The 24,951-nt window shown below is 42.2% G+C and overlaps 1 protein-coding gene across 2 annotated transcripts in view; it reads right to left on the reverse strand.

Annotated features, from left to right (window-relative positions):
• Positions 1-23,012, reverse strand: part of TMEM266 (transmembrane protein 266) — a 51,718-nt gene extending 28,706 nt beyond the window's left edge. The window contains exons 1-3 of one of the 2 annotated variants that reach the window (XM_070762263.1): positions 22,827-23,012; positions 4,737-4,835; positions 1,564-1,752 (exon numbers count right to left, since the gene is read on the reverse strand). In XM_070762263.1, the coding sequence (XP_070618364.1) occupies positions 1,564-1,585 (22 nt within the window). In that variant the 5' untranslated portion in view covers positions 1,586-1,752; positions 4,737-4,835; positions 22,827-23,012. The remainder of the gene's footprint in view (positions 1-1,563; positions 1,753-4,736; positions 4,836-22,826) is intronic. The other variant, XM_070762261.1, reaches the window with a different exon arrangement.
• Between the last annotated feature and the right edge of the window lie 1,939 nt (positions 23,013-24,951).

Consider the following 24,951-nt stretch of genomic DNA (forward strand, 5'->3'; position numbering starts at 1 on the left):
AAGTAAGTAACAATGTGTGCTTACGCTTCTCCTGGCAAAGAATTTTTTTATTTTTCTCTCCAATCACAATTCGTACTTTACAATAAGCTGTAAAGTACCAACAACATCAAATTGCTTCACAATAGTTCCGTTTTAAGAATACGGTATACAGATCCAATGCAACATACGTAGAAACATAGAAGACTGACGGCAGAAAAAGACCTCATGGTCCATCTAATCTGCCCTTATACTATTTCCTGTATTTTATCTTAGGATGGATAGATGTTTATCCCAGGCATGTTTAAATTCAGTTCCTGTGGATTTACCAACCACGTCTGCTGGAAGTTTGTTCCAAGGATCTACTACTCTTTCAGTAAAATAATATTTTCTCACGTTGCTTTTGATCTTTCCCCCAACTAACTTCAGATTGTGTCCCCTTGTTCTTGGCTTCACTTTCCTATTAAAAACACTTCCCTCCTGAACCTTATTTAACCCTTTAACATATTTAAATGATCAACCTCCTTGGCTTTTGACATCTGGACAAAAAAATAGCTGCTCAACTTTCTTATATTGTGCTAATACGCTATTAGCTAATACTGTACAACTTTTAAGCTGTTTCGCAATTTTATACATCTTAGATTAATTAGGCCGTAATAATTCCAATTTCTCCATATCTCCTCCATATCAATTTTCATGTATTAACCTTTTTTAGCAGTAAGTGCCCATAAAAAAAAGAAACAAATACCCCCAAAACTTCCAAAAACAAAATCAAGGGGGAAGAAAAGCTGAATAGTATCTCAAAATATTGCCAAATTAACCAATTTACCAAACCTAATTAAAACTTCAGATCGTGCAGAATGCAGCTGCGAGAGCAATTATGGGCTTCTCCAAGTATGCCCATATCACTCCAACACTCCGCAGTCTGCATTGGCTGCCGATCAGTTTCCGGTCACAATTCAAAGTGTTGGTTATGACCTATAAAGCCCTTCATGGCACCGGACCAGAATATCTTCGGGACCGCCTCCTGCCGCACGAATCCCAGCGACCGGTTAGGTCCCACAGAGTTGGCCTTCTCCGGGTCCCGTCGACTAAACAATGTCGTCTGGCGGGACCCAGGGGAAGAGCCTTCTCTGTGGCGGCCCCGACCCTCTGGAACCAGCTCCCCCCTGAGATTAGGATTGCCCCCACCCTCCCTGCCTTTCGTAAACTCCTTAAGACCCACCTTTGCCGTCAGGCATGGGGGAACTAAAACACCTCCCCCTTGCCCATGTTGTTTTGTTGATTGATTGACTGTGTGCCTGTTTTTTATATATACTGTTTTTATGAGATTATTAATTTAAATTGTAACTGGATGGGTGGGCATTGGATTTGGTATTGTGTACTGTACTGTTTTTTTTAATTATTATTATTGTTGTGAGCCGCCCCGAGTTTGCGGAGAGGGGCGGCATATAAATCCAATAAACCTAACCTAACCTAACCTAAAAATAGTTCCTTTAATAAAGAAAATGTTAAAAGGGAAAAGTAAAAAAAAAAAGGTTAAAGATAAGGAAAAATAATAATAAAAGAAAAGGGAAATGGGCTTACCCTTCCCGCTGGTATTCCTCATCCAAATTTGACAAGAGCTGGGACCCTGCGACGGACAGATCGAGTGCAGCCAGAGGTAAATCCCGGTAAGCAAAATTAACAAGCTGCACGGGTGCAACGCTCCTGGTTTCTTCCTCTATTTGTTGTGAGATTATTTCAACTTCAGAAACTCCACCTTCTATAGGAGGCCTAAAGAAGTCAGCAAGGAAAGACAAAAATAAAAACCAGTCCCCACCACTGCAAATACAGTGGGACCTCTACCTAAGAACGCCTCTACTTATGAACTTTTCTATATAGCAACCGGGTATTCGAGATTTTTTTTTTTTTGCCTCTTCTCATGAACCATTTTTCCACTTACAATCCCGAGCTTTCGAAACTGTAACCGGAAAAGGTGGGGAGAAGCCTCTGTGGGGCCTCTCTAGGAATCCTCTGGGAGGAAACAGGGCCGGAAAAGGCGGAGAGAAGCCTCCGTTGGGCCTCTCTAGGAATCTGCTGGGAGGAAACAGGGCCGGAAAAGGTGGGGAGAAGCCTCCGTTGGGCCTCTCTAGGAATCTCCTGGGAGGAAACAGGGCCGGAAAAGGTGGGGAGAAGCCTCAGTGGCGCCTCTCCAGGAATATCCTGGGAGTAAACAGTTCCGGAAAAGGTGGGGAGAAGCCTCCGTGGGGCCTCTCTAGGAACCTCCTGGGAGGAAACAGGGCCTCCACCCTCCCTGTGGTTTCCCCAATCGCACGCATTATTTGCTTTTACATTGATTCCTATGGGAAAAATTGCTTCTTCTTACAAACTTTTCTACTTAAGAACCTGGTCACGGAACAAATGAAGTTCCTAAGTAGAGCTGTTCTTAGGTAGAGGTACCACTGTACATGTTTTCAATGTGATTAAAAAATAAATATTGTTATATTTAATGTTGTATGCTGCCCTGAGTCGTTTCGAGAAGGGCAGCATAGAAATCTAATAAATAAATAAATATACAGAGTCTTGCAGAAAGGGTGAAGGAAAAGAGGATTAATTATCCCACCTCAACGGCTGCCTTTGAGAAGGCCAAGGGGGTCTAATCCAGATCTCCCACCTGCCACCCTTTGCTCTCAGTTAGGTAGGACAAGGGGTTAATAAACTTCACGAGACTGGAACAAACAAGGTAAAGCAGTGTATGAAAAGCTTCGCGTTCAACTTCATTTGGATGAACTGGCTGCAGATCTTTACACTGATTTCTCTCCGGAAAAAAAAGTGCTTTAAAATCCTCTAGTGAACTAAATGGCCTGGATAATCAGGTGGATAATTATAGATGACACTCTATTCCGGGGGGCAAATTACGCAAGAATATTTGCCCCAGACAAAACATCTGTTTTTTCGTACGAACATGAGGAATTGAAAAAAGAGAACAGCAACCCATATTATATCCTCGTTTCTAGATAACAAACAAAAGGGGGGGGGGGAGAGGAGTATTTGAACAATGTTGTCCGGCGGGACCCAGGGGAAGAGCCTTCTCTGTGGCGGCCCCAGCCCTCTGGAACCAACTCCCGCCAGAGATCAGAACTGCCCCCACCCTCCTTGCCTTTCGTAAATTGCTCAAGACCCACCTATATCGCCAGGCATGGGGGAATTGAGACATCTCCTCTGGGCTTATATAGTTTATGTATGGTATGCTTGTGTTGCATGGTTTTTAAATGATGGGTTTTAGATAATTTTTAATATTAGATTGGTTACATTGTATACTGTTATTATTATTGTTGTGAGCAGCCCCGAGTCTTTGGAGAGGGGCGGCATACAAATCTAATAAATTATTATCATTATTATTAATTATTATTATTATTATTATTATTATTATTATTATTGAGATGAATATATTAGAATAGAACCAGACGCTCACAGCCAGACTAACTACTTTTGATTACCAACAAACCCAGATGGAATGGCCAAAGGTAGGGATTAAGATTCCAGGTTGACTCAGCCTTCCGTTCTTTCTATCTATCTATCTATCTATCTATCTATCTATCTATCTATCTATCTATCTATCTTTCTATCTTTCTATCCTATCTATCTATCTATCTTTCTATCCTATCTATCTATCTATTTATCTCATCTATCTATCTATCTATCTATCTATCTATTTATCTCATCTCTCTCTCTCTCTCTCTCTCTCTCTCTCTCTCTCTCTCTCTCTCTCTCTCTCTCTCTCTCTCTCTATCTATCTATCTATCTATCTATCTATCTATCTATATTATCTGTCTATAAGCCACAGTGGTGCAATGGTGAGAATGCGGTACTGCAGGCTATTTCTGCTGCCTGCGGGCTGCTTGCAATTTGGCAATTCGAATCTCACCAGGATCAAGGTTGACTCAGCCTTCCATCCTTCCGAGGTGGGTAAAATGAGGACACAGATTGTTGGGGGCAAGAGGCTGACTTTGTAAACCACTTAGAGAGGGCTGTAAAAGCACTAGGAAGTGGTATATAAATACTATTGCTTGCTCCCCCCCCCCCCATGGTTGCAATGCAGCTCTGCATACTAACTCTGCCCACTGCCAAGAGTTCGATCCTGACCAGCTCAAGGTTGACTCAGCCTTCCATCCTTCCGAGGTCGGTCAAGCGAGGAGCCAGATTGTTGGGGGCAAAACGCTGACTACTTAAGAGAGGGCTGTAAAACACTGTGAAGCGGTCTATACATTACAAGTTATGTATGGTATGTTTGTGTGTATGTTTGGGTTTTATAATAAGGGTTTTTAGTTGTTTTATTAAATTGGATTGTTACATGTTGTTTTTTATCATTGTTGTTAGCCGCCCCGAGTCTGCGGAGAGGGGCGGCATACAAATCCAATAAATAATAATAATAGATAAATAATAATATAAAGCTTAAATTCTATTGCTTATACGGAGTGTAGTTCAAACATCGGAAGGGCACTGGTTAATTTAAATTACACAGGATGGATAAATAGGTCTGGATGTGTTGAAATTATATTGAAGAAATAGTGCATGTGGAATTAAAAGTTGGATGGAAAGGGGGAGGTTTTACAAATTATCCGCACCACTGAAAAATTTTCTACACCTTCACTCTCCACAACTGCCCAGACCAAGAGAGACTTAATTCATTGTTGGCTGCCTTTTTGATATCAAACAGAACAACACCATATAGAAAAGGCAAATCAAGAGATTTTTATTCAAGCATCGGTACTCACTGGGGATTGGTCATATTGAACGATGAAACCAAGGCAGGATTGTTCTGGCTGTTTCCAGCTCTTCAGTCATGGATAAGTGACATCAGGAGGAGTAAAATCCTTTGGGAACAGAAAAACACGGAATAAAACCTTGTGACTTAGTGGCAAAACTTCTTAATGCATAAAAGCAAGCCCAGGCGTTAAGGCCACTCACAATCCTCAGAAATCCTTTTAATTCTTTTAGATCGCGGTTTAAAATAAGGCGAAACCCAGCCGTAGTTTGGACAAATCCAGGCAGGACTCAATTGGTCGGTGCAGAATTTATTATTATTATTTTTTTAAGTCATTCTTTCTCTCGGTGTCTGGGAGTTGACATTTAGGATGAATAGGCTCGGGTGTCGATAAGAAAGCAGCCGCGAAGCCGTGACCTGCCATTTACTGCTAATCTGCCTACATCAGCAAAGGCTGAATTAATCTTTCTTCCTGTTCAGGAGACTGGGAGACACCGAAGGTCTTCGAAGCTCATCGTTTTCTCGTCTTGTTTCCTCCTGAGGGATTGTTTCAGATAAAAAGGAAAAGTCTTTCTTTTTTTCCCTTTTTTCCGGAAACCTTGCCAAAAATCACGGCTTTGCTACGTTTCCAAGGCTGCTTTCCAAATTATTGAGCCGTATACCTAGTTTATTACTCATCAAGCAGAATACAGTGATACCTTGTCTTACAAACTTAATTGGTTCCGGGACGAGGTTCTTAAGCTGAAAAGCTTGTAAGACGAAACAATGTTTCCCATAGGAATCAATGGAAAAGCAATTAATGCGTGCAAGCCCAAAATTCACCCCTTTTGCCAGCCGAAGCGCCCGTTTTTGCGCTGCTAGGATACCCCTGAGGTTCCCCTCCATAGGAAACCCCACCGTCGGACTTCTGTGTTTTTGCGATGCTGCAGGGGAATCCCAGCATTGCAGAAACAAGCGCTTCGCTGGCAACGGAAGTCCAGAGGTGGGGTTTCCCATGGAGGGGAGCCTCAGGGGAATCCCAGCAGCGCAAAAACGGGTGCTTCGCTGGCAATGGAAGTCTGGAGGCGGGGCATCCCAGTGGCGGCGGTGGGTTTGTAAGGTGAAAATAGCTTGTAAGAAGAGGCAAAAAAATCTTAAACCCCGGGTTTGTATCTCAAAAAGTTTGTATGACAAGGCGTTTGTAAGACGAGGTATCACTGTACTTGAATAATTCAGGCAGAACATGTGAAAAACATCAAATGACAACCCAGGTATCAGGCACAACAGGTCCCCGAAACTGATGTCTCAAGACCCTCAAAACATCGCTACAGAACACTGCACACTAAGACAACTAGACACAAGAACCATCACTCTGCTAAACAAATAATTCCTTCAACACTGTCAAACTATTTACTAAGTCTGCACTACTATTACTACTAGATTTTTCTCATCGTCCCTATCACCCATCTCCTCCCACTTAGGACTGTATGACTGTAACTTGTTGCTTGTATCCTTATGAATTATATTAATATTTATCATTTAGCCCTCATCACCTCGAGGTTCAATTACTGCAACGCTCTCTACATGGGGCTACCTTTGAAAAGTGTTCGGAAACTTCAGATCGTGCAGAACGCAGCCGCGAGAACCATCGTGGTTCTACAACACTCCGTGGCCTACATTGGCTGCTGATCAGTTTCCGGTCACAATTCAAAGTGTTGGTTATGACCTTTAAAGCCCTACATGGACCAGAGTACCTCCAGACCTGCCTGCTAACGCATGAATCCCAGCGACCAATAAGGTCCCACAGAGTTGGCCTTCTCCGGGTCCCGTCGACTAAACAATGTCGTTTGGCGGGCCCCAGAGGAAGAGCCTTCTCTATGGCGGCCCCGGCCCTATGGAATCAACTCCCCCCGGAGATTAGAACTGCCCCCACCCTCCCTGTCTTTCGTAAACTACTCAAGACTCACTTATACTGCCAGGCATGGGGGAGTTGAGACACCTTTCCCCCAGGGTCTTTTATATTTTGTTTTATGTTTGGTATGAATGTGTTGTTTGGTTTTTAAAATAATGATAGGGTTTTATTGATTCCCCTCGGCCGCTCCGTTTTATGTATGGTTTATTTGGGTTGCATGAATGTTTTTAATCAAGGGCTTTTTAATTCATTGGATTTGTATTTTGTGTTCCTGTTGTGAGCCGGTCCAAGTCTTCGGACAGGGGCAGCATACAAATCTAATAGATAGATAGATAGATAGATAGATAGATAGATAGATAGATAGATAGATAGATAGATAGATAGATAGATAGATAGATAGATAGATAGATTTGATTTAGATTAGATTTATTGGATTTATATGCCGCCCTTCTCCGCAGACTTGGGGCGGCTCACAACAATGGTGAAGAACAATACATAGTAACAAATCTAATATTTAAAAATCTAGGTTACAGTTTTAGATTAAAAGTCCAAAAAAGAAACCCCAATATATTAAAAAACAACACACAATCGAATCATACACAAAGACTGCATGGGCAAGATGTTTCAATTCCCCCATGTCTGACGGCAGAGGTGGGTTTTTAGAAGTTTACGAAAGGCAAGGAGGAGTGGGGGCAATCCTGATCTCTGGGGGGAGCTGGTTCCAGAGGGTCGGAGACACCACAGACAAGGCTCTTCCCCTGGGTCCCGCAGACGACATTGTTTAGATAGGTAGGTAGGTAGGTAGGTAGGTAGGTAGATAGATAGATAGATAGATAGATAGATAGATAGATAGATAGATAGATAGATAGATAAAATCTTGCGGAGGGACATGCGTGAACACAAGAGAGATTTTAACCAGGCAGAGAACCCCTTCCTAAAATTTTCGAAGCCCACCCCTTAAGCCGATGGGAGATCTGGTCATGCAAAGCCAAAGCGGTTAGATTATGGCTCTCCTTATCTTTTATTTGCACTCCAAAAGAGGATTGCACACACAGGCAAGGCTGGGAAACACACCTCCCTCCGGGCCAGTGGAAAGGGGAGGGCCCTCAAAGAGGAGCCACCATGAGACACGGCCTAAAAAAAGAATCGGAGCAGCTAATGTTCTGCCCCGTAAAGTTTTTTGACCACCGAAGGCCCGGCTGCTACTTCAGACAGATAAAGACTTCCTGACTTCCAGCAAGCATTCCGTCATCTCCGACCCACACGAGCGGAGGCTTTGCAAACTTCAAAAGTGTGAGTACAAACGACCTCCGAGTTTTACTACAAGCTTGACGGCAGTGAGAATTCCACACTGGATGTCACGCCTCTGTTCTTCCTTGGAAAAAGTTTTATCTATCTATCTATCTATCTATCTATCTATCTATCTATCTATCTATCTATCTATCTAATCTATTTATTTTGTCCAATACAAATTGAAAGTTAAAGAGAATAAAAACATGTACAGTAGTAGTAAATATCAGGGAAAGGATAGAAGAAAAGATATTTGGAATACTGTGTTCAGTTCTGGAGACCTCGCCTACAAAAAGATATTGACAAAATTGAACGGGTCCAAAGACGGGCTACGAGAATGGTGGAAGGTCTTAAGCATAAAACGTATCAGGAGAGACTTCATGAACTCAATCTGTATAGTCTGGAGGACAGAAGGAAAAGGGGGGACATGATCGAAACATTTAAATATGTGAAAGGATTAAATAAGGTTCAGGAGAGAAGTGTTTTAAATAGGAAAGTGAACACAACAACAAGGGGACACAATCTGAAGTTAGTTGGGGGAAAGATCAAAAGCAACGTGAGAAAATATTATTTCACTGAAAGAGTAGTAGATCCTTGGAACAAACTTCCAGCAGACGTGGTTGGTAAATCCACAGTAACTGAATTTAAATATGCCTGGGATAAACATATATCCATTGTAAGATAAAATACAGGAAATAGTATAAGGGCAGACGAGATGGACCATGAGGTCTTTTTCTGCCGTCTGTCTTCTATTTTTTCTATATGAGAATAGAATACGTCAATGAAGAGTAGAGGAAAGGATATATGAATGGAAGAAAAGAGATATAAAATATAGGAGAGACAATTGGACAGGGGACGGAAGGCACACTAGTGCACTTATGCTCGCCCCTTACTGACCTCTAAGGAACATGGTGAGGTCAATCGTGGATAGTTTAAGGGAAAAATGTTGGGGGTTGACACTACGGAGTCTAGTAATGAGTTCCACGCTTCGACAACTCGATTGCTAAAGTCGTATTTTTTACAGTCAAGTTTGGAGCGGTTGATATTAAGTTTGAACCTGTTGCGTGCTCTTGTGTTGTTGCGGTTGAAGCTGAAGTAGTCGTTGACAGGCAGGACGTTGCAGCATATGATCTTGTGGGCAATACTTAGGTCATGTTTAAAGCATCGTAGTTCTAGGCTTTCTAGACCCAGGATTGTAAGTCTAGTTTCGTAGGGTATTCTGTTTCGAGTGAAGGGAACTTTACAACCGGAGGGAAAGCCTGTAGAAACTTTTTCCTTTGTGTGTCTTATTTTAAACCTTATTGTAGCCAAACTTCGCCCAGGGGATATCCCCGGAAATCCTGCCGTTTTGATTTGAATTCAACACAAGCTTTCTCTGAGGTCATGCCTGAGGGTGGGTGGTTATAATTATTCGGAGGAGTTTTATTTGTTCTGTGATGCAATCCTGGCGGTCATTGTACACAGTCCAGCCAAAATGTAAACATTATCCCCTCTTTTTTCAGGGGGGTGGGTGGGTTATAAGAACTTTGGAACATTATAATAGCCCCTATGTGATTGCTCAGTTTTTAAGTACAGTTTCAAAATACACCTTGGTAGCAACCCAAGGCAAAAAGAATGTGGATGGTAGAGTTTTCTGTTCTTAAGTTAAAGTTCTCTGTAGGTTAGGAGCAAACAGTAGAGCTGTTACTCTGGAGGTTTGTTAATGACGTTTGGGAATTGTTTGTGGTGCGTCTAAAAGCTCGTATTTTAATGTAAACAGCAGAGCAAAAAAAAACCTGATTCATAAAGGGCAGAAAAAACTTAGGAGAAAAGTCCTTTCAAAAAGTTCCCCATCACCTCTTTTTTTTCACAAGAAACAAATAGAATAATTTACAAGAAAAACAAGTGTACTTGATCTTGGCTGGAAAAGTAGGATTTGTAGAGGCTTCAGGAATGTTGTTCATTTGTTCAACCGTGTTGTAATGGGCTTTTAAGTAATAATAATAATAATAATAATAATAGTAATAGTAATAATAATAATAATAATAATAATAATAATAATAATATATTAGATTTGTATGCCGCCCCTCTCCGAGGACTCGGAGCGGCTCACAACAATAAAACAGCGTCCCAGGGGAAGAGCCTTCTCTGTGGCGGCCCCGACTCTCTGGAACCAGCTCCCCCCGGAGATTAGAACTGCCCCCACCCTCCTTGCCTTCCGTAAACTCCTTAAAACCCACCTTTGCCGCAAGGCATGGGGGAATTGAGATATCTCCCCCGGGCCTATACAATTTATGTATGGTATGTTTGTATGTATGTCTGATTAATAATGGGGTTTTAAAAATGTTTTTAAATTATTAGATTTGTTATGAATTGTTCTATTGCTGTTGTGAGCCGCCCCGAGTCTACGGAGAGGGGCAGCATACAAATCTAATAAATAAATAAAATAAATAAATAAATCATATACAAATCCAATGTTAAAACAGTCTTTAAAACCCCCCTATTAAAACAGTCATACAGCCCAAACACACCATCCATAAAGTCAAAGGCAGCTAAGGATATATCAATTCCTCCATGCATGGCGACATAGATGTGTTTTCAAAAGTTTGCGAAAGGCAAGTAGGGTGGGAGCTGTTTCCAGAGGGCCGGGGCCGCCACAGAGAAGGCTCTTCCCCTGGGTCCCGCCAGACGGCATTGTTTCGTCGACGGGACCCAGAGAAGGCCAACTTCGTCGCTGGGATTCGTGCGGCAGAAGGCGGTCCCGGAGGTATTCTGGTCCGATACCATGATGCCATGTAGGGAGAGCCACTGAGTAAGAGAATTTGCAAACTTAACGGGGCAATTTTTGACTTTCCAAAATGTCATTGGGCTATGATTACCAACATTATTTGGCACCGAACATGCCCCTTAGATAGCTGGAAATCACAAGCCATCCACATGCATAGGAAGGCAATTTCCTTCTCCCGTGTTCTTTGGGCTCAACTGTTGTGTTTGTGTGTACACCATATGTTCAGTTGGCAACGGAGGGCAATAGGAGAGCTTACACTTCTTTGTCCTTTCTTGGGTGAGTTTTTCTTTTTATACTCACATCATTTTTCCCCGGTTTGATTTGATGAGCCTTTTCGTTTATTTTTTAATTATTTTTATATTTTATTTATTAATCAGATTTGTATGCCGCCCCTCTCCGCAGACTCGGGGCGGCTCACAGCAATAATAATACAATGTAAACAAATCTAATATTTAAGTTAATTTAAAACCCCAATTTAGAAACCAATCATACATACTGACATACCATGCATAAATTTTATAAGCCTAGGGGGGAGGGAAGTGTCAATTCCCCCATGCCTGACGACAGAGGTGGGTTTTAAGGAGCTTACGAAAGGCTAGGAGGGTGGGGGCAACTCTGATATCTGGGGGGAGTTGGTTCCAAAGGGTCGGGGCTGCCACAGAGAAGGCTCTTCCCCTGGGTCCCGCCAAATGACATTGCTTAGTTGACGGGACCCGGAGAAGGCCAACTCTGTGGGACCTAACTGGTCGCTGGGATTCGTGCAGCAGAAGGCGGTCCCGGAGATATTCTGGTCCAGTGCCATGAAGGGCTTTATAGGTCATAACCAACACTTTGAATTGCGACCGGAAACTGATCGGCAACCTATGCAGACTGCAGAGTGTTGGTGTAACATGGACATGCCTTGGGAAGCCCATGATTGCTCTCGCAGCTGCATTCTGCACGATCTGAAGTTTCCGAACACTTTTCAAAGGTAGCCCCATGTAGAGAGCATTACAGTAGTCGAGCCTCGAGGTGATGAGGGCATGAGTGACTGTGAGCAGTGACTCCCGGTCCAAACAGGGCCAGAACTGGTGCACCAGGCGAACCTGGGCAAACGCTTTCTTTAGTTCTAGGTACGCTTGCTTTATTACACACTCAAATTAGCGTGCTTTCCTGTGTTATTTTTTAAAATACATTATATGCAACTTTTTAAAGTGGGGGGAGAAAAAAAATCCTACAAATAATGAATTTCATCACCAACAGCTTTTGACCCAGGAATTTTTTCCCAAATGCAAACTTTGTATGTGAAATAGGTGGAAAATATATTGCTTTTTCTCTTTCTCTAAGCAAAACTAGAATATTGAAATTAAGCTATTGATTTTCAGCCTTGCTTGGGCACATGGAACAGGCCTCGCTAATTGGGGCAGGATGAAGTTTTCACAACATAAGGTGTGAAAACCTGATCACGACCCAATTAGCAAAGTCTAACTGGAGTTAATTGACTCATTAGTTATTTGGGCAATGTGTAATGAATAGCAATGAAAGTGGCCAAAATAGTTTTTGAAGGCATAGCAAGAATCAATAAACACACACACACACACACACACACACACACACACCAAAGTTATTTTGTTTTTTTTCAATGATAAAGATAACATGAAAGGAATATTTAAATTAAGCATCATTATTGCTTCAGCCCAGGGATCCCCAAACCTGGCAACTTTAAGACTTGTGGACTTCAACTTCCAGAATTCTCCAGCCAGCATAGAGAATTATGGGAGTTAAAGTCCACAAGTCTTAAAGTGCCAAGTTTGGAGATTCCTGGTCCAGATTCTTGGGCTTATCCTGATACAAGATTGCAAGTTCTATAGTTATAGTTTATATTATAAATTAGTTGCCTGCTTCTTAATCGCTTCGGTTGCAAAAAAAAATAATCTTGGGGGTCTTAAATATACTGCTCAAAAAAACAAAGGGAACACTTAAACAACACAATGTAACTCCAAGCAAATCAAACTTCTGTGAAATCAAACTGTCCACTTAGGAAATGGACTGCCAACACTGATTGACAATCAATTTCACAGGAAGAAAGTTCTACCAATTTTGCAGCCTCATTTATAGAACTGAAGCACAAAATGTTATTTGCAGCTATTTGCTCAGAGAGGGGAGAAAAACTGTGTGTTTGTGTGTATACTTCTTTGTCAACCCTTCCTTAATACTTTTTAGAGTCACGGAGCAGCGAGAGCCACACAAACCGTCCCACATGCAATAGGGACAGAGGATGTAATAAATTTCAGTAGTAGTTGGCAAGAGTTTATTTTCTGGTTGTCAGTAGCAACTGATATCTGCGGTTGTAAGTGAAAGGCTTCCTTCTTCTGGGGATTTTAAGAGAAAGGAAGGAGACTGAAAAAGAAAGGGGGGGGGGGATAAAGCTTTTTTATATATATAAAAAAATTTACTCAACCCCAAAAGCATTTTTCTGAAAATAGAATTCAGTTGGCATTTCTGTTAACATGTTGAGCAAAAAATGTTTTACATTCACACAGCTACATTAGCTTTGCTTGTACTATTAACAAGGATAGAGAGATAGAGACAGACAGACAGACAGACAGACAGACAGACAGACAGAGATAGGGATAGATTGATGATTTAGATGATTGATATGAGATGAGGGATTAATAGATAGATGGGTAGATAGGCAGATAGGCAGTTAGATGATAGATAGATTGATGATAGATTGATGATAAATCGATGGTATTGGTAGAAGATAAATAGATGATATGAGATGATGGAGGGATGATAGATAGATGGGTAGATAGATAAGGATAGAGGGAAAGAAGATGGAGAGAGATGGAAGATAGATTAGATAGATAGATAGATAGATAGATAGATAAATAGTGAGATAGTTACATTGATGATAGATCAATGATAGACAGATCAATGATAAATTGATGATATAGATAGAAGATAAATAGATAGATGATAGAGATGTAGAGAGAGAGATGATGGATGGATGAATAGATAGATGGGTAGGAAGGCAGATAGGTAGTTGATAGATAAGGATAGTGAGGGAAAGAAGATGGAGAGAGATGGAAGATAGATAGATAGATAGATAGATAGGTAGATAGATAATATTAGATATTCCAAAGCATTATCCCTAGAACTAAAAGGAATGTACCATTTGTGGCAAACTCAGTGCATTTTCAGTATCATAAAGGAAAAGAAAACAATGGCAGTATTTCCAGATGGTACATTCCAGATTATGGGAACTGATTTTCAAGACTCCCAACTAGAATCTGAATTTTGGCAATTACTGTCCTAATATCCCTAGAGTCTAAAAACTGCATTTCTTCATCCCTCCCTTCAACAGAACTGTCATCAATTTGTATGGGTCAGTGTTCCTTATAAACTTCAGGAACTTTTAAGGCGTGCAGACTTCAACTGCCAACCAGCATGGCTAGCTGAGGAATTCTGGGAGTTGAAGTCCACAAGTCTTACCCCTGCAACAGACAAATAAATGAATTAACTTCAGGGTTTTAGGTTGTATTTTCTTAGCTGGTTACACTATCACTCAATGAACTTGCCTCAAACTTAAAAAAAAAAAATCCTGCTGTTATTTTTTATTTAAAATCAGCACAGGGAAACAGAAGTTCTGATAGTGACTGCAGCTAATAGCCATGCCCGCTTTGTGCAGAAATGTTTTCCTGGCCAAGATAGCTTCCATGATGCCAGTATAACAATGGGACATCGTCTCTTCCCAAAACGTCTTTGCAGGTACGGAAATAATCTTCACAACTCTCCAAAAAAGCATCATAAGCTCTGCGGAGGAAACTGTTCCTGCATCACTGTCATTTTTTCCTATTTTTGTTCTTGAGATCCCATTCGCTAAGGAAATGGAAAGCTGCAGAGCACATTTTCAAATTATTATTATTATTAAAAAAGCAATACAGTGGTACCTCTACTTAAGAATGCCTCTACTTATGAACTTTTCTAGATAAGAACTGGGGGTCCAAGACTTCTTTTTGCCTCTTCTCAAGAACCATCTTCCGTTTACAAACCCGAGCCTCCGAAACTTTAACCGGAAAAGGCAGGGAGAAGCCTCCGTGGGGCCTCTCTAGGAATCTTCTAGGAGGAAACAGGCCCGGAAAAGGCGGGGAGAAGCCTCTGTGGGGCCTCTCTAGGAATCTCTTGGGAGGAAATAGGGCCAGAAAAGGTGGGGAGAAGCCTTCGTGGGGCCTCTCTAGGAATTTCCTAGGAGGAAATAGGGCCAGAAAAGGTGGGGAGAAGCCTCCGTGGGGCCTCTCTAGGAATCTCCTGGAAGGAAACAGGGCCTCCAACCTCCCTGTGGTTTCCCCAATCGCACGCATTATTTGCTTTTACATTAATTCCTATGGGAAAAATTGCTTCTTCTTACAAACTTTTCTACTTAAGAAGCAGGTCACAGAACGAATTAAGTTTGTAAGTAGAGGTACCACTGTATCTGCATGTTAGAAAATGGTTCTCTCATCCTATTGGCATTGACTGAAGTTTATCTTCAAAAGCATAAATCTACCGCTTAAATGGAGTTAGGCTGAAGAAACTACCTTGTCAGAATATTTAAAAACAAAACAAAACACCACAACATCGAGTGCCAAAAATAATTACAGGGACTTCAAAGCCTGCTTCCAGGGAACTTATCCATCTACTCAGTGAAAGGACAGAACGGGAACGCTGATAAACTCTTGTGAATGAAGAAGACGAAGATATGGCAAGGTCAAAAGGAGGGTTTTTTAAAAAAATAGATGAGTGCCAGGCTAAATGGATCCATCCATACTCACAAAGCCATTTCTACATCTCCATGCATTCTACACCTATAAAAAGTGATCTGAGATGAGACTGCTGATCCATGATGATCCTTTAAGATGGACAAATTCAGAAACAACTTTTACATCCAGAACTCTGCTCACAGCGAAAGAAACTCCTTCAAAGCACTTTAAAGTTATATAATACTACTGTAAAGAGAGAACAAGGTTATCTCTCTTGTTTTCGATGTCACTTTTAATGTAACTTTCCATTTTTTTCGTTGTTCTTTTTCTTTCTTCCTTTCTTTTGGTCTATTTATGTATAACTTTCCTTTTTATTTATTATTTATTTATTAGATTTGTATGCCGCCCCTCTCCGTAGACTCGGGGCGGCTAACAACAGTAATAGACAGCATGTAACAAATCTAATGTTTAAAATAATTAAAAACCCCTTATTAAAACCAAACATACACACAAACATACCATGCATAAATTGTATAGGCCTAGGGGGGAAAAGAGTAGTTCAGTTCCCCCAAGCCTGACAACAGAGGTGGGTTTTGAGGAGCTTACGAAAGGCAAGGAGGGTGGGGGCAATTCTGATCTCCGGGGGGAGCTAGTTCCAGAGGGTCGGGGCCACCACAGAGAAGGCTGTGGTCCTGCCAGACGACATTGTTTAGTTGACGGGACCCAAAGAAGACCGACTCTGTGGGACCTAACCGGTTGCTGGGATTCGTGCGGCAGAAGGCGGTCCCGGAGATAGTCTGGTCTGATGCCATGAAGGGCTTTATAGGTCATAACCAACACTTTGAATTGTGACCGGAAACTGATCGGCAACCAATGCAGACTGCGGAGTGTTGGTGTGACATGGGCATATTTAGGGAAGCCCATGATTGCTCTCGCAGCTGCATTCTGCACGATCTGGAGTTTCCGAACACTTTTCAAAGGTCACCCCATGTAGAGAGCGTTACAGTAGTTGAACTTCGAGGTGATGAGGGCATGAGTGAATGTAATACAATATATAGTTGTAAGTCAATCTATTTTCTAATAAAAATTTTAAAAAAGAAAAAAGAAAGACTTGTGGACTTCAACTCCCAGAATTCTTCAGTCAGCTCAGTGGCCAAGGTTGGAGACCCCTGCCCTATTCTATTTTCGTTGTGCTTTCTCCGTTCTTCCATGAATGGGTGCAAAAACTCAACGATCGTGCCAGGAAATTTCAGAATGGAACAGAAACAGAATAAGACAGTTGGCAAGGGACGTGGAGGTCTTCTAGACCAGTGTTTCCCAACCTTGGCAACTTGAAGATATTTGGACTTCAACTCCCAGAATTCCCCAGCCAGCGAATGCTGGCTGGGGAATTCTGGGAGTTGAAGTCCAGATATCTTCAAGTTGCCAAGGTTGGGGAACACTGGTCTAGACCAACCCCTTGTACACGGAGGAAACACTCCACTATTCCAGACTAGTGGCTCCCCAGTCTCTTCTTAGAATAATAATAATAAATAATCATAATTTATTAGATTTGTATGCCGCCCCTCTCCGAAGACTCGGGGCGGCTCACAACATAACAGCAATACAACATAAATACAAATCGAATATTAAAAATTAAAAAACTAATTTAAAATACATTGTTATAAAAACCTTATCTGCTACACAATCATACACACTCCATCCAACTGAACATAAACATAATAGAGGTCAAGAGAAAAAGAGGAGGTGGGGGAGATTAATCCCCCTAGGCCTGGTGGCAGAGGTGAGTCTTCAACATTTTGCGGTAAGCGAGGAGGGTGGGGGCAGTTTGACTCTCCGGGGGGAGTTGATTCCAGAGGGCCGGGGCCGCCACAGAGAAAGCTCTTCCCCTAGGTCCTGCCAGACGGCATTGTTTGGTCGACGGGACCCGGAGAAGGCCAACTCTGTGGGACCTAATCGGCCGCTGGGATTCGTGCAGCAGAAGGCGGTCCCTGAGATAATCTGGTCTGGTGCCGTGAAGGGCTTTATAGGTCATTACCAACACTTTGAATTGTGACCGGAAACTGATCGGCAGCCAGTGCAAGCTGCGGAGTGTTGATGAGACATGGGCGTATCTGGGAAAGCCCATGATAGCTCTCATGGCCACATCATGCAGTTTGAAGTTTCTGAACAGAAGCCTCCAGTGGTGGGAGCACCCACAATTTCTGGAGACAAGTCGTTTTACAGATTAATTGTCCCGTCAGAAAAATTTCTCCTTAATTCTAGGTTGCTTCTCTCACTGATAAGTTTCCATCCATTGCTTCCTGTCTTGCTTTCAGGGGCTCTGGAGAAGAGGTTGACTCCCTCTTCTTTGTGGTGGCCCCTCAAATAAGACTTATATCAATATTCCTTCTTTTCACTAGATTAGACAAACCCATTTCCTGCAACCGTTCTTCACACGTCTTAGCTTTCAGCCCCCTAATCATCTTTGTTTTTCTTCTCTGCACTCTTTTCATAGTCTCTACATTTTTTGGAAAGAATAGGGTGAGCAAAATGGTCCCATACAGTCGGCCTTCTCCAGGTCCCATCAACTAGACAATGTTGTTTGGCGGGGCCTAGGGGAAGAGCCTTCTCTGTGGGGGCCCCACCCCCCTGGAATCAGCTCCACTAGGAGCTTTGTACTGACCCAACCCTCCTCGCCTTCCGTAAGAGTCTTAAGACTCATTTATGTTAGGCTTGGGGCCATTAGATTCTTGTCCCCTGGTATGGTAGTTGTTTCAATGGGTATGATTGATTTTTAATATAATTAAGGATTTTGGAGTAGTTACTTAGTTTTAATTAATTGGATTTAGCTTACTGTGTTTTATTGCTCCTTTTTATATGTTGTAAACTGCCCTGAGTCCTTGGAGAGGGGCGGCATATAAATCCAATCAATCAATCGATCAATCAATAACATTGGATGCAGTATGGTCTAAGTGTGGTCTTACCAAGGCTTTATAAAATGGTACTAATACTACCAATGAAGGCGAATTGCGATTTTTGGCTTTATTTAATGTAACTTTATTATTTTGAAAGATACTTTGTACTATATAACCCAAATAGAACTGCTACTTGTAACTCATTCTATCCTTACTGGAGTAGACTAAACACGGTTGACAAAAAAAATCCTTTAAAAAATATTTATTACAAATATTACAAACTTAGTTTGAATGTTTTGAAAGACACAAAGTAAACAAGGGAAAGCTTGGGGATAGGCAACTAACACCTGAATTCAACAGGTGAGTAGCGCATTAACTGATTTCATAGCTACCCATGTCAAAATAGCTGCAAATTAATGTGCCTTTTTAAAGACTCCCAAAAGATTCATCATAAAATAAACCCCCAAAACATTTTTGTTAATTTCTTGGATCCTGACAAATTTGGGAAATCGTATCAATTTTGTTATTACGATCCAACAGAATATCTTTCTTAACAATCTCAAGCCATATATAAAAATGAAGACTCAATCATCCAGGCCCAAAAGTATCTAAAAAGGTGAAATCGTGGCAACTCGTAAACTCTGATTTCATCTTTTAAAACCCCTATTCCAGGGGTCTCCAACCTTGGCCACTTTAAGACTTGTGGACTTCTCTGTTTAGTTATGAAAAATGAGCCATAATTAATTTGATTAAGAATGAATTGTTTAAATAAATTGAAATTAGCTTTGATATTGACCTTTTACTATTAATATATTGTGCTAGCAATAATTAATAATAGATCAGTATAGTAGAATTAATTTGAAAGTATTTAATCCAAAAATATGAAGTACTGTAATGATATAGAAAGACATAAGCAAAAATTATTAAGTAAAGAGAGAACAAGGTTATCTCTCTTGTTTTTAATGTAACTTTTTCTTTCTTTCTTTTGTATGTATAACTTTTCTTTTCTTGAATGTAATATAATACAGTACATATAGTTGTAAGTCAATCTATTTTCTAATAAAACTTTAAAAAAAGAAAAAAAAAGACTTGTGGACTTCAACTCTCAGAATTCTCCAGCCAGCTCAGTGACCACCGTTCTTCCATGAATGGGTTGAAACTTGTTCCTAAGAACTTATTAACATCTGGGCAAATTTTCCAACCTCAAAGACCAAGTCTCTTGCTTAATTAGAAAAGTTCTCACCACCACCCCCAAACACATCATCCGACTTTAGCCTCAAAAACCGCAATTAAACTTAATTTCTCCAAGAGGTTAACTAGAAAAAAAGATTAACACAGGAACACCTTTAAGGTCTCAGCAGACAACAACAACCCCCCCCCCAAATCGTTTGATAGGGGCACCCTATCAACAACCCCCCCCCCAAATTGTTTGATAGGAATTAGCTCAATTCTAATTCAGAGAGTAAAGAATACAAAGAGAAGACCTCACCTCCTCTTTTGAGATGAACTGTCTCTACAACCAGAATATCTGGTCAGGAAAACAAATTGAGGACAGAGCCAAGTCTCCACTTGGGGGGGGGGAAAAGCTCTTTTCCTCTTGCAATAAAAAAACGAATAAATAAATGCATGTTTATAGACATTGGGGAACTCAATACCGGAGCAAAGGAGTATAATAACCAGCGCTCTCTCTTAGAAACGTAGAAGATTGACGGCAGAAAAAGACCTCATGGTCCATCTCGCCTGCCCTTATACTATTTCCTGTATTTTATCTTAGGATGGATCTATGTTTATCCCAGGCATGTTCAAATTCAGTGACTGTGGATTTGTCTACCACGTCTGCTGAAAGTTTGTTCCAAGCATCTACTACTCTTTCAGTCAAATAATATTTTTTCACGTTGCTTCTGATCTTTCCCCCAACTAACCTCAGATTGTGCCCCCTTGTTCTTGGGTTCACTTTCCTATTAAAAACACTTCCCTCCTGAACCTTATTTAACCCTTGAACAGATTTAAATGTTTTGATCGTGTCCCCCCTTTCCCTTCTGTCCTCCAGACTGTAGAGATTGAGTTCATGAAGTCTTTCCTGATATAGTTTTATGCTTGAGACCTTCCACCATTCTTGTAGCCCGTCTTTGGACCCGTTCAATTTTGTCAATATCTTTTTGTAGGTGAGGTCTCCAGAACTGAACACAGTATTATTCCAAATATCTTTTCTTCTATCCTTTCCCTGATATTTACTACTACATAGTCAATTCGATCCATCTCTTTTTGTAGCCTGTCTTTGGATCAATTTGATCCATCTCTTTTTGCAGGCGAGGTCTCCAGGACTGGGCACAGTCTTGTTACAAAAGGGGGGTCTCCCCAGCGCTCTCTACAGCGGGACCACAATCTCCCTCTTCCTGCTTGTGATACCTCTAGCTATGCAGCCAATGGGGTCTCTTGGGCTCCCCTAGGAATCTGCGGCTTTGAAAATAAAAAATTCAGCCTGCCCTGCCCTCGCCTTCACCTCTGCACCGGGGTGCATGAGCTAGATGGGAGGAGAGGGAGGTTTACCTGCACATGGGGAGAGCATGGATGAGAAGGGGGGGGGGAAATCCCCCTCCCCGGCTGCAGGGGAGATGTTCCTACCAGAGACAAAAGCCTGGTTGGTGGAAAAGTTGGGAGCTCCGGTGGTGGGTGATTTTATCTGGGGGGGGGGGGGGACCTGCTCCTTCCTCTTCCTCCCCTCCAAGCGTGGAAGACGCCAGGCTCTTACTCAGCTTTTTACAGGAGGGATGCCCTGCTCTTCAAGGCAAGGAGGTGTTTCCCCCCCCCACACTTCCCCTTCCTGAGACCCCCTCCCTCCCCTTGCATTAGGAAATGCCTGGTCTTCCCTCCACCCCCATGGGCATGGCCCAGCATTGAGACAGGCAGGAGCCCCCTCACTCAAGCCCCCCCCCCCATGTGGGATGCTTTGCTCCTCTCTTCCCTTCCCCACTTCCCTTCCCCCCCCTGTCAATCCCATTCCTTCCTCTCTATTCCTTCCTTTCCCTCTCCTTTCTCTTCCTTCTTTTTCTTTCCTTCCTTCTTCTCTATTCCTTCCTTCTTTCTCTTCCCATATCTTCCTTCCTTTCTATTCCTTCCTTCCTTCTATTCCTTTCCCCCTTTCCTTTCTCTCCTCTATCTTCTTTCTTTCCTTCCTTCCTCTCTATTCCTTCTTTCCTTCTATTCCTTTCCTCTTTTCCTTTCTCTCTCTATATTCTTTCTTTCTTTCCTTTCTTCTATTCCTTTCCTCTTTTCCTTTCTCTCTCTATATTCTTTCTTTCTTTCTTTCCTTTCTTCTATTCCTTTTCTCTTTTCCTTTCTCTCTCCTCTATCTTCTTTCTTTCTTTCCGTCCTCTCTATTCCTTCCTTCTCTTCTCTTCCTTTTTTCCTTTCTCTCTCCTATATCTTCTTTCTTTCCTTCCTTCCTTCGATTTCTTTCCTTTTTTTACTTTCTCTCTCCTAGATCTTCCTTCCTTCCTCTCTATTCCTTCCTTCTTCTCTTCCATCTCTCCCTCTCCCCCTTCACCTTCCTTTCCTTCACCACCGGCCTTCATTCCCATTCCTTCCTTTCTATTCCTTCTTTCCTTCCCCCTATTCCTTCATTCTTTTCCCCTATTACTTCCTTACTTTCTCTCCCCTATATCTTCCTTCTTTCCTTCCTTCCTCTCTCCTATTCCTCTCTTCTTCCTTTCCATCTCTCCCTCTCCCCCTTCACCTTCCTCCCACCCCACTGTCATTCCTATTTCTTTCTTTCTTTCCTTGCTTGCTTGCTTCCTTTCTTATTCCTTTCCTTCCTTCCTTTCTCTCTCCTATATCTTCCTTCTTTCCTTCCTTCCTCTCTCCTATTCCTTTAACTTCCTTCTTTTCTCCGTCCCTCCCTTCCTCTCATTCCCATCCTTCTTTCCCCTCTTATACCTTCCTTCCTCTCTATTCCTTCTTTCCCCCATTCCTTTCCTTCCTTCCTCTCTCCTGTATCTTCCTTCTCTCCCTTTCCTCTTTCACCTTCCCCCCTTCCTGGCTGTCATTCTTATTTCCTTCCTTCCTCTCTCCTATTCCTTCTCCCTCTCCTCCTTCCCTTTCCTATTCTCCCTTTCCTCCCTCCCTCCATCATTCCCTCCTCTCCTATTCCCCCCTTCCTTCCTTCCTCTCCTCCCTCCATCCTCCCTCTTCCCTTTCCTCCCTCCCTCCATCCTTCCTCTCCTATTCCCCCCTTCCTTCCTCTACTCCCTCCATCCTTCCTCTTCCCTTTCCTCCCTCCATCCTTCCTCCCCTACTCCTTCCTTCTTTCCTTCCTCTTCCTCCTTCCCTCCCTCCCTCCCTCCCTCCCCGTGTGCCTTGCAGGGTTCCTTCCCGGGCGCCCTCGGGATCGGGGACCCCAGCGCCTCCCATTGCAGCAGGTGAGGAGCACGTGCCCATTTGCGGAGGCCCGGCTGGGGGAGGGAAGGGGCCAGGCGGGAGGACCCAGGGACCCCACAGCCCCCGCCCCGGGAGACTCGGAGGCCGAGGCAGGTACCTGCTGCTGCTGCTGCTGCAACCGAGGTGGTTCCTCCTCCTCCTCGCCGGGCTCTGCTCTGCTGCAAGAGGCAAACGAGGGAAGCGAGCGGCCGCGCGCATGCGCGTTCTCTCCCTCTCCCCTCAGCCTGCTCCGAAGGCGCGCGCCCGGCCTCCCTCCCCTCCGGGGGCGGGCCCGCTCCCTCCCTTCCCCTCCCTCTCTTCTTCCCAGTCATGAACCTCGCTCTACCACCTCCTCCTCCTCCTCCCTCTACCACCTCCTCCTCCGGTCGCCTTGGAAACCGACCGGGCGGAGGAGAGAGCGCGCGCGTCCGCGCCCGCCCGGCCCATAGATCGCCGCCTCCCTCCCTTTGCGTCACGTGACGTGCTCGCGCTCGGGCGCCGGCCAATCCAGGCGGACGGATGAGCTACGGCGGGGAGTGCGGGGGGGAGGGATTTTGTAGTAATACTGTAGTACGGGAGGGAAAAGGGGAGGAGTCTGGAAAAGGGGATGGCGGTTGCTGAGGGGAGGGGCTTCCTGGTGGTGGGGGGAGGAGAGAAAGGAGTGAGGCGGGGGAGATTTTGAGGGTACGACTATTATGGAATAGAATAGAATAGAATAGAATAGAATTATTTATTGGCCAAGTGTAATTGGACACACAAGGAATTTGTCTTTGGTGCTTATGCTCTCAGTGTACATAAAATAAAATATACATTTGTCAAAAATCATGAGGTAAACACAATGGTTATCATAGGGGCCAAATAAGCAATCAGGAAACAATCAATATTAATATAAATCGTAGTGATACAAGCAACAAGCTACAGTCATAATTGTAATCGTGTCATTAATTTTAAGTCAGAATTTTGTGTATTACATATTTTATTTATCAATTTTTAAAAAATGCCCATGTCCCTATGAGAGGGAATCCTCTTCACTGCAATGATTTTTTTGTGGTTGACAATAAATACATAATTTTAAAAAGTAATAATAGTGAGAGGAAACAATTCCTTCACATTCACATTAGGAGGAAGGAATATTAGGTTTGCAACCTTGAGTTATTTATGAAAACAACAAAGATATAAATAAATAGAAAGGAAGAAGGGAAGGAAGGAAGGAAGGAAGGAAGGAAGGAAGGAAGGAAAGCTATCTAATAGAACCCCTGTATGGGATTCATACACAGACACACACCGTATATAAAACCTTGTTTTGGTGGCCATGAGGTTTTAGGTCTTCTTAGTGTAGAACAGTATGTTTTCCCAAAATGCAAATGCCTACTTCCAACAGTTGTTTGTCCCAATTAATTCTTTACCTGTGGCATAAAAAAGAATAAAATGCTATAAAAAGAATAGTGGGTTATTTGTGTTTTAGACATGTGGATGGTGCAATCTTTAAGCTTCCACATAGAAAATCCTGCCCAAATACACTTTATAGTGAAAAGAACAAAGAGGTGGTATAGTAAAAAGTGGGGGGGGGGGGTGAAAAAAAATCTGGAATTTGCTATACAAATGAGAATTATTAAAATTGCTACATTCATGTCAGTATTCAAGATCTGTAGGAGTATTGGGACTATAATATCAAGTTAAACAATATATGTGTCTTGTGATTTATTTTTGACTTCACTACATGTAGCAGAACTGATTTATTTATAAATAATGAAACTTGAATTGGAAAATTTGAAACAATGTTGAATACGTAGGCCATAAAAAAAGATGGGCAATGCAATATAGTTTTAGCTTTTTAGAAAGCCAACTACAGAGGCATGCCGCTCTGGGAAAGAATTTGTGAACTGAGAAAGCACAATTGAGACTGTCATTTTGTGTGATCTGTAACAGCATCGTAAGAAACTTAAATTGCAAGGCAAGTTGATGCAAAAAGTCTTTTATACTGAGTGTAAGAATTGAGTTTATAACCCTTGTATAATTTATAAGAATATCTCTGGGGAATCTTCTAAGCCAAGATATGCATTTATTTATGCCTTTATTAATTTCTAATACGATGCATTCATTTTAGCCAGCCTGTCATCTGCAATACTCTCTTATATTCAAGTTTTTTTAATTTTTTTAAAAAAAAAACTGCATAAAATAAAAATTGATGAAAATGCTCCTTTGAATTTATTTTATTTATTTGTTTATTTATTGGATTTGTA

Source organism: Erythrolamprus reginae, chromosome 10 (assembly GCF_031021105.1).
Source record: "Erythrolamprus reginae isolate rEryReg1 chromosome 10, rEryReg1.hap1, whole genome shotgun sequence".
Taxonomy (NCBI): Eukaryota; Metazoa; Chordata; class Lepidosauria; order Squamata; family Dipsadidae; genus Erythrolamprus; species Erythrolamprus reginae.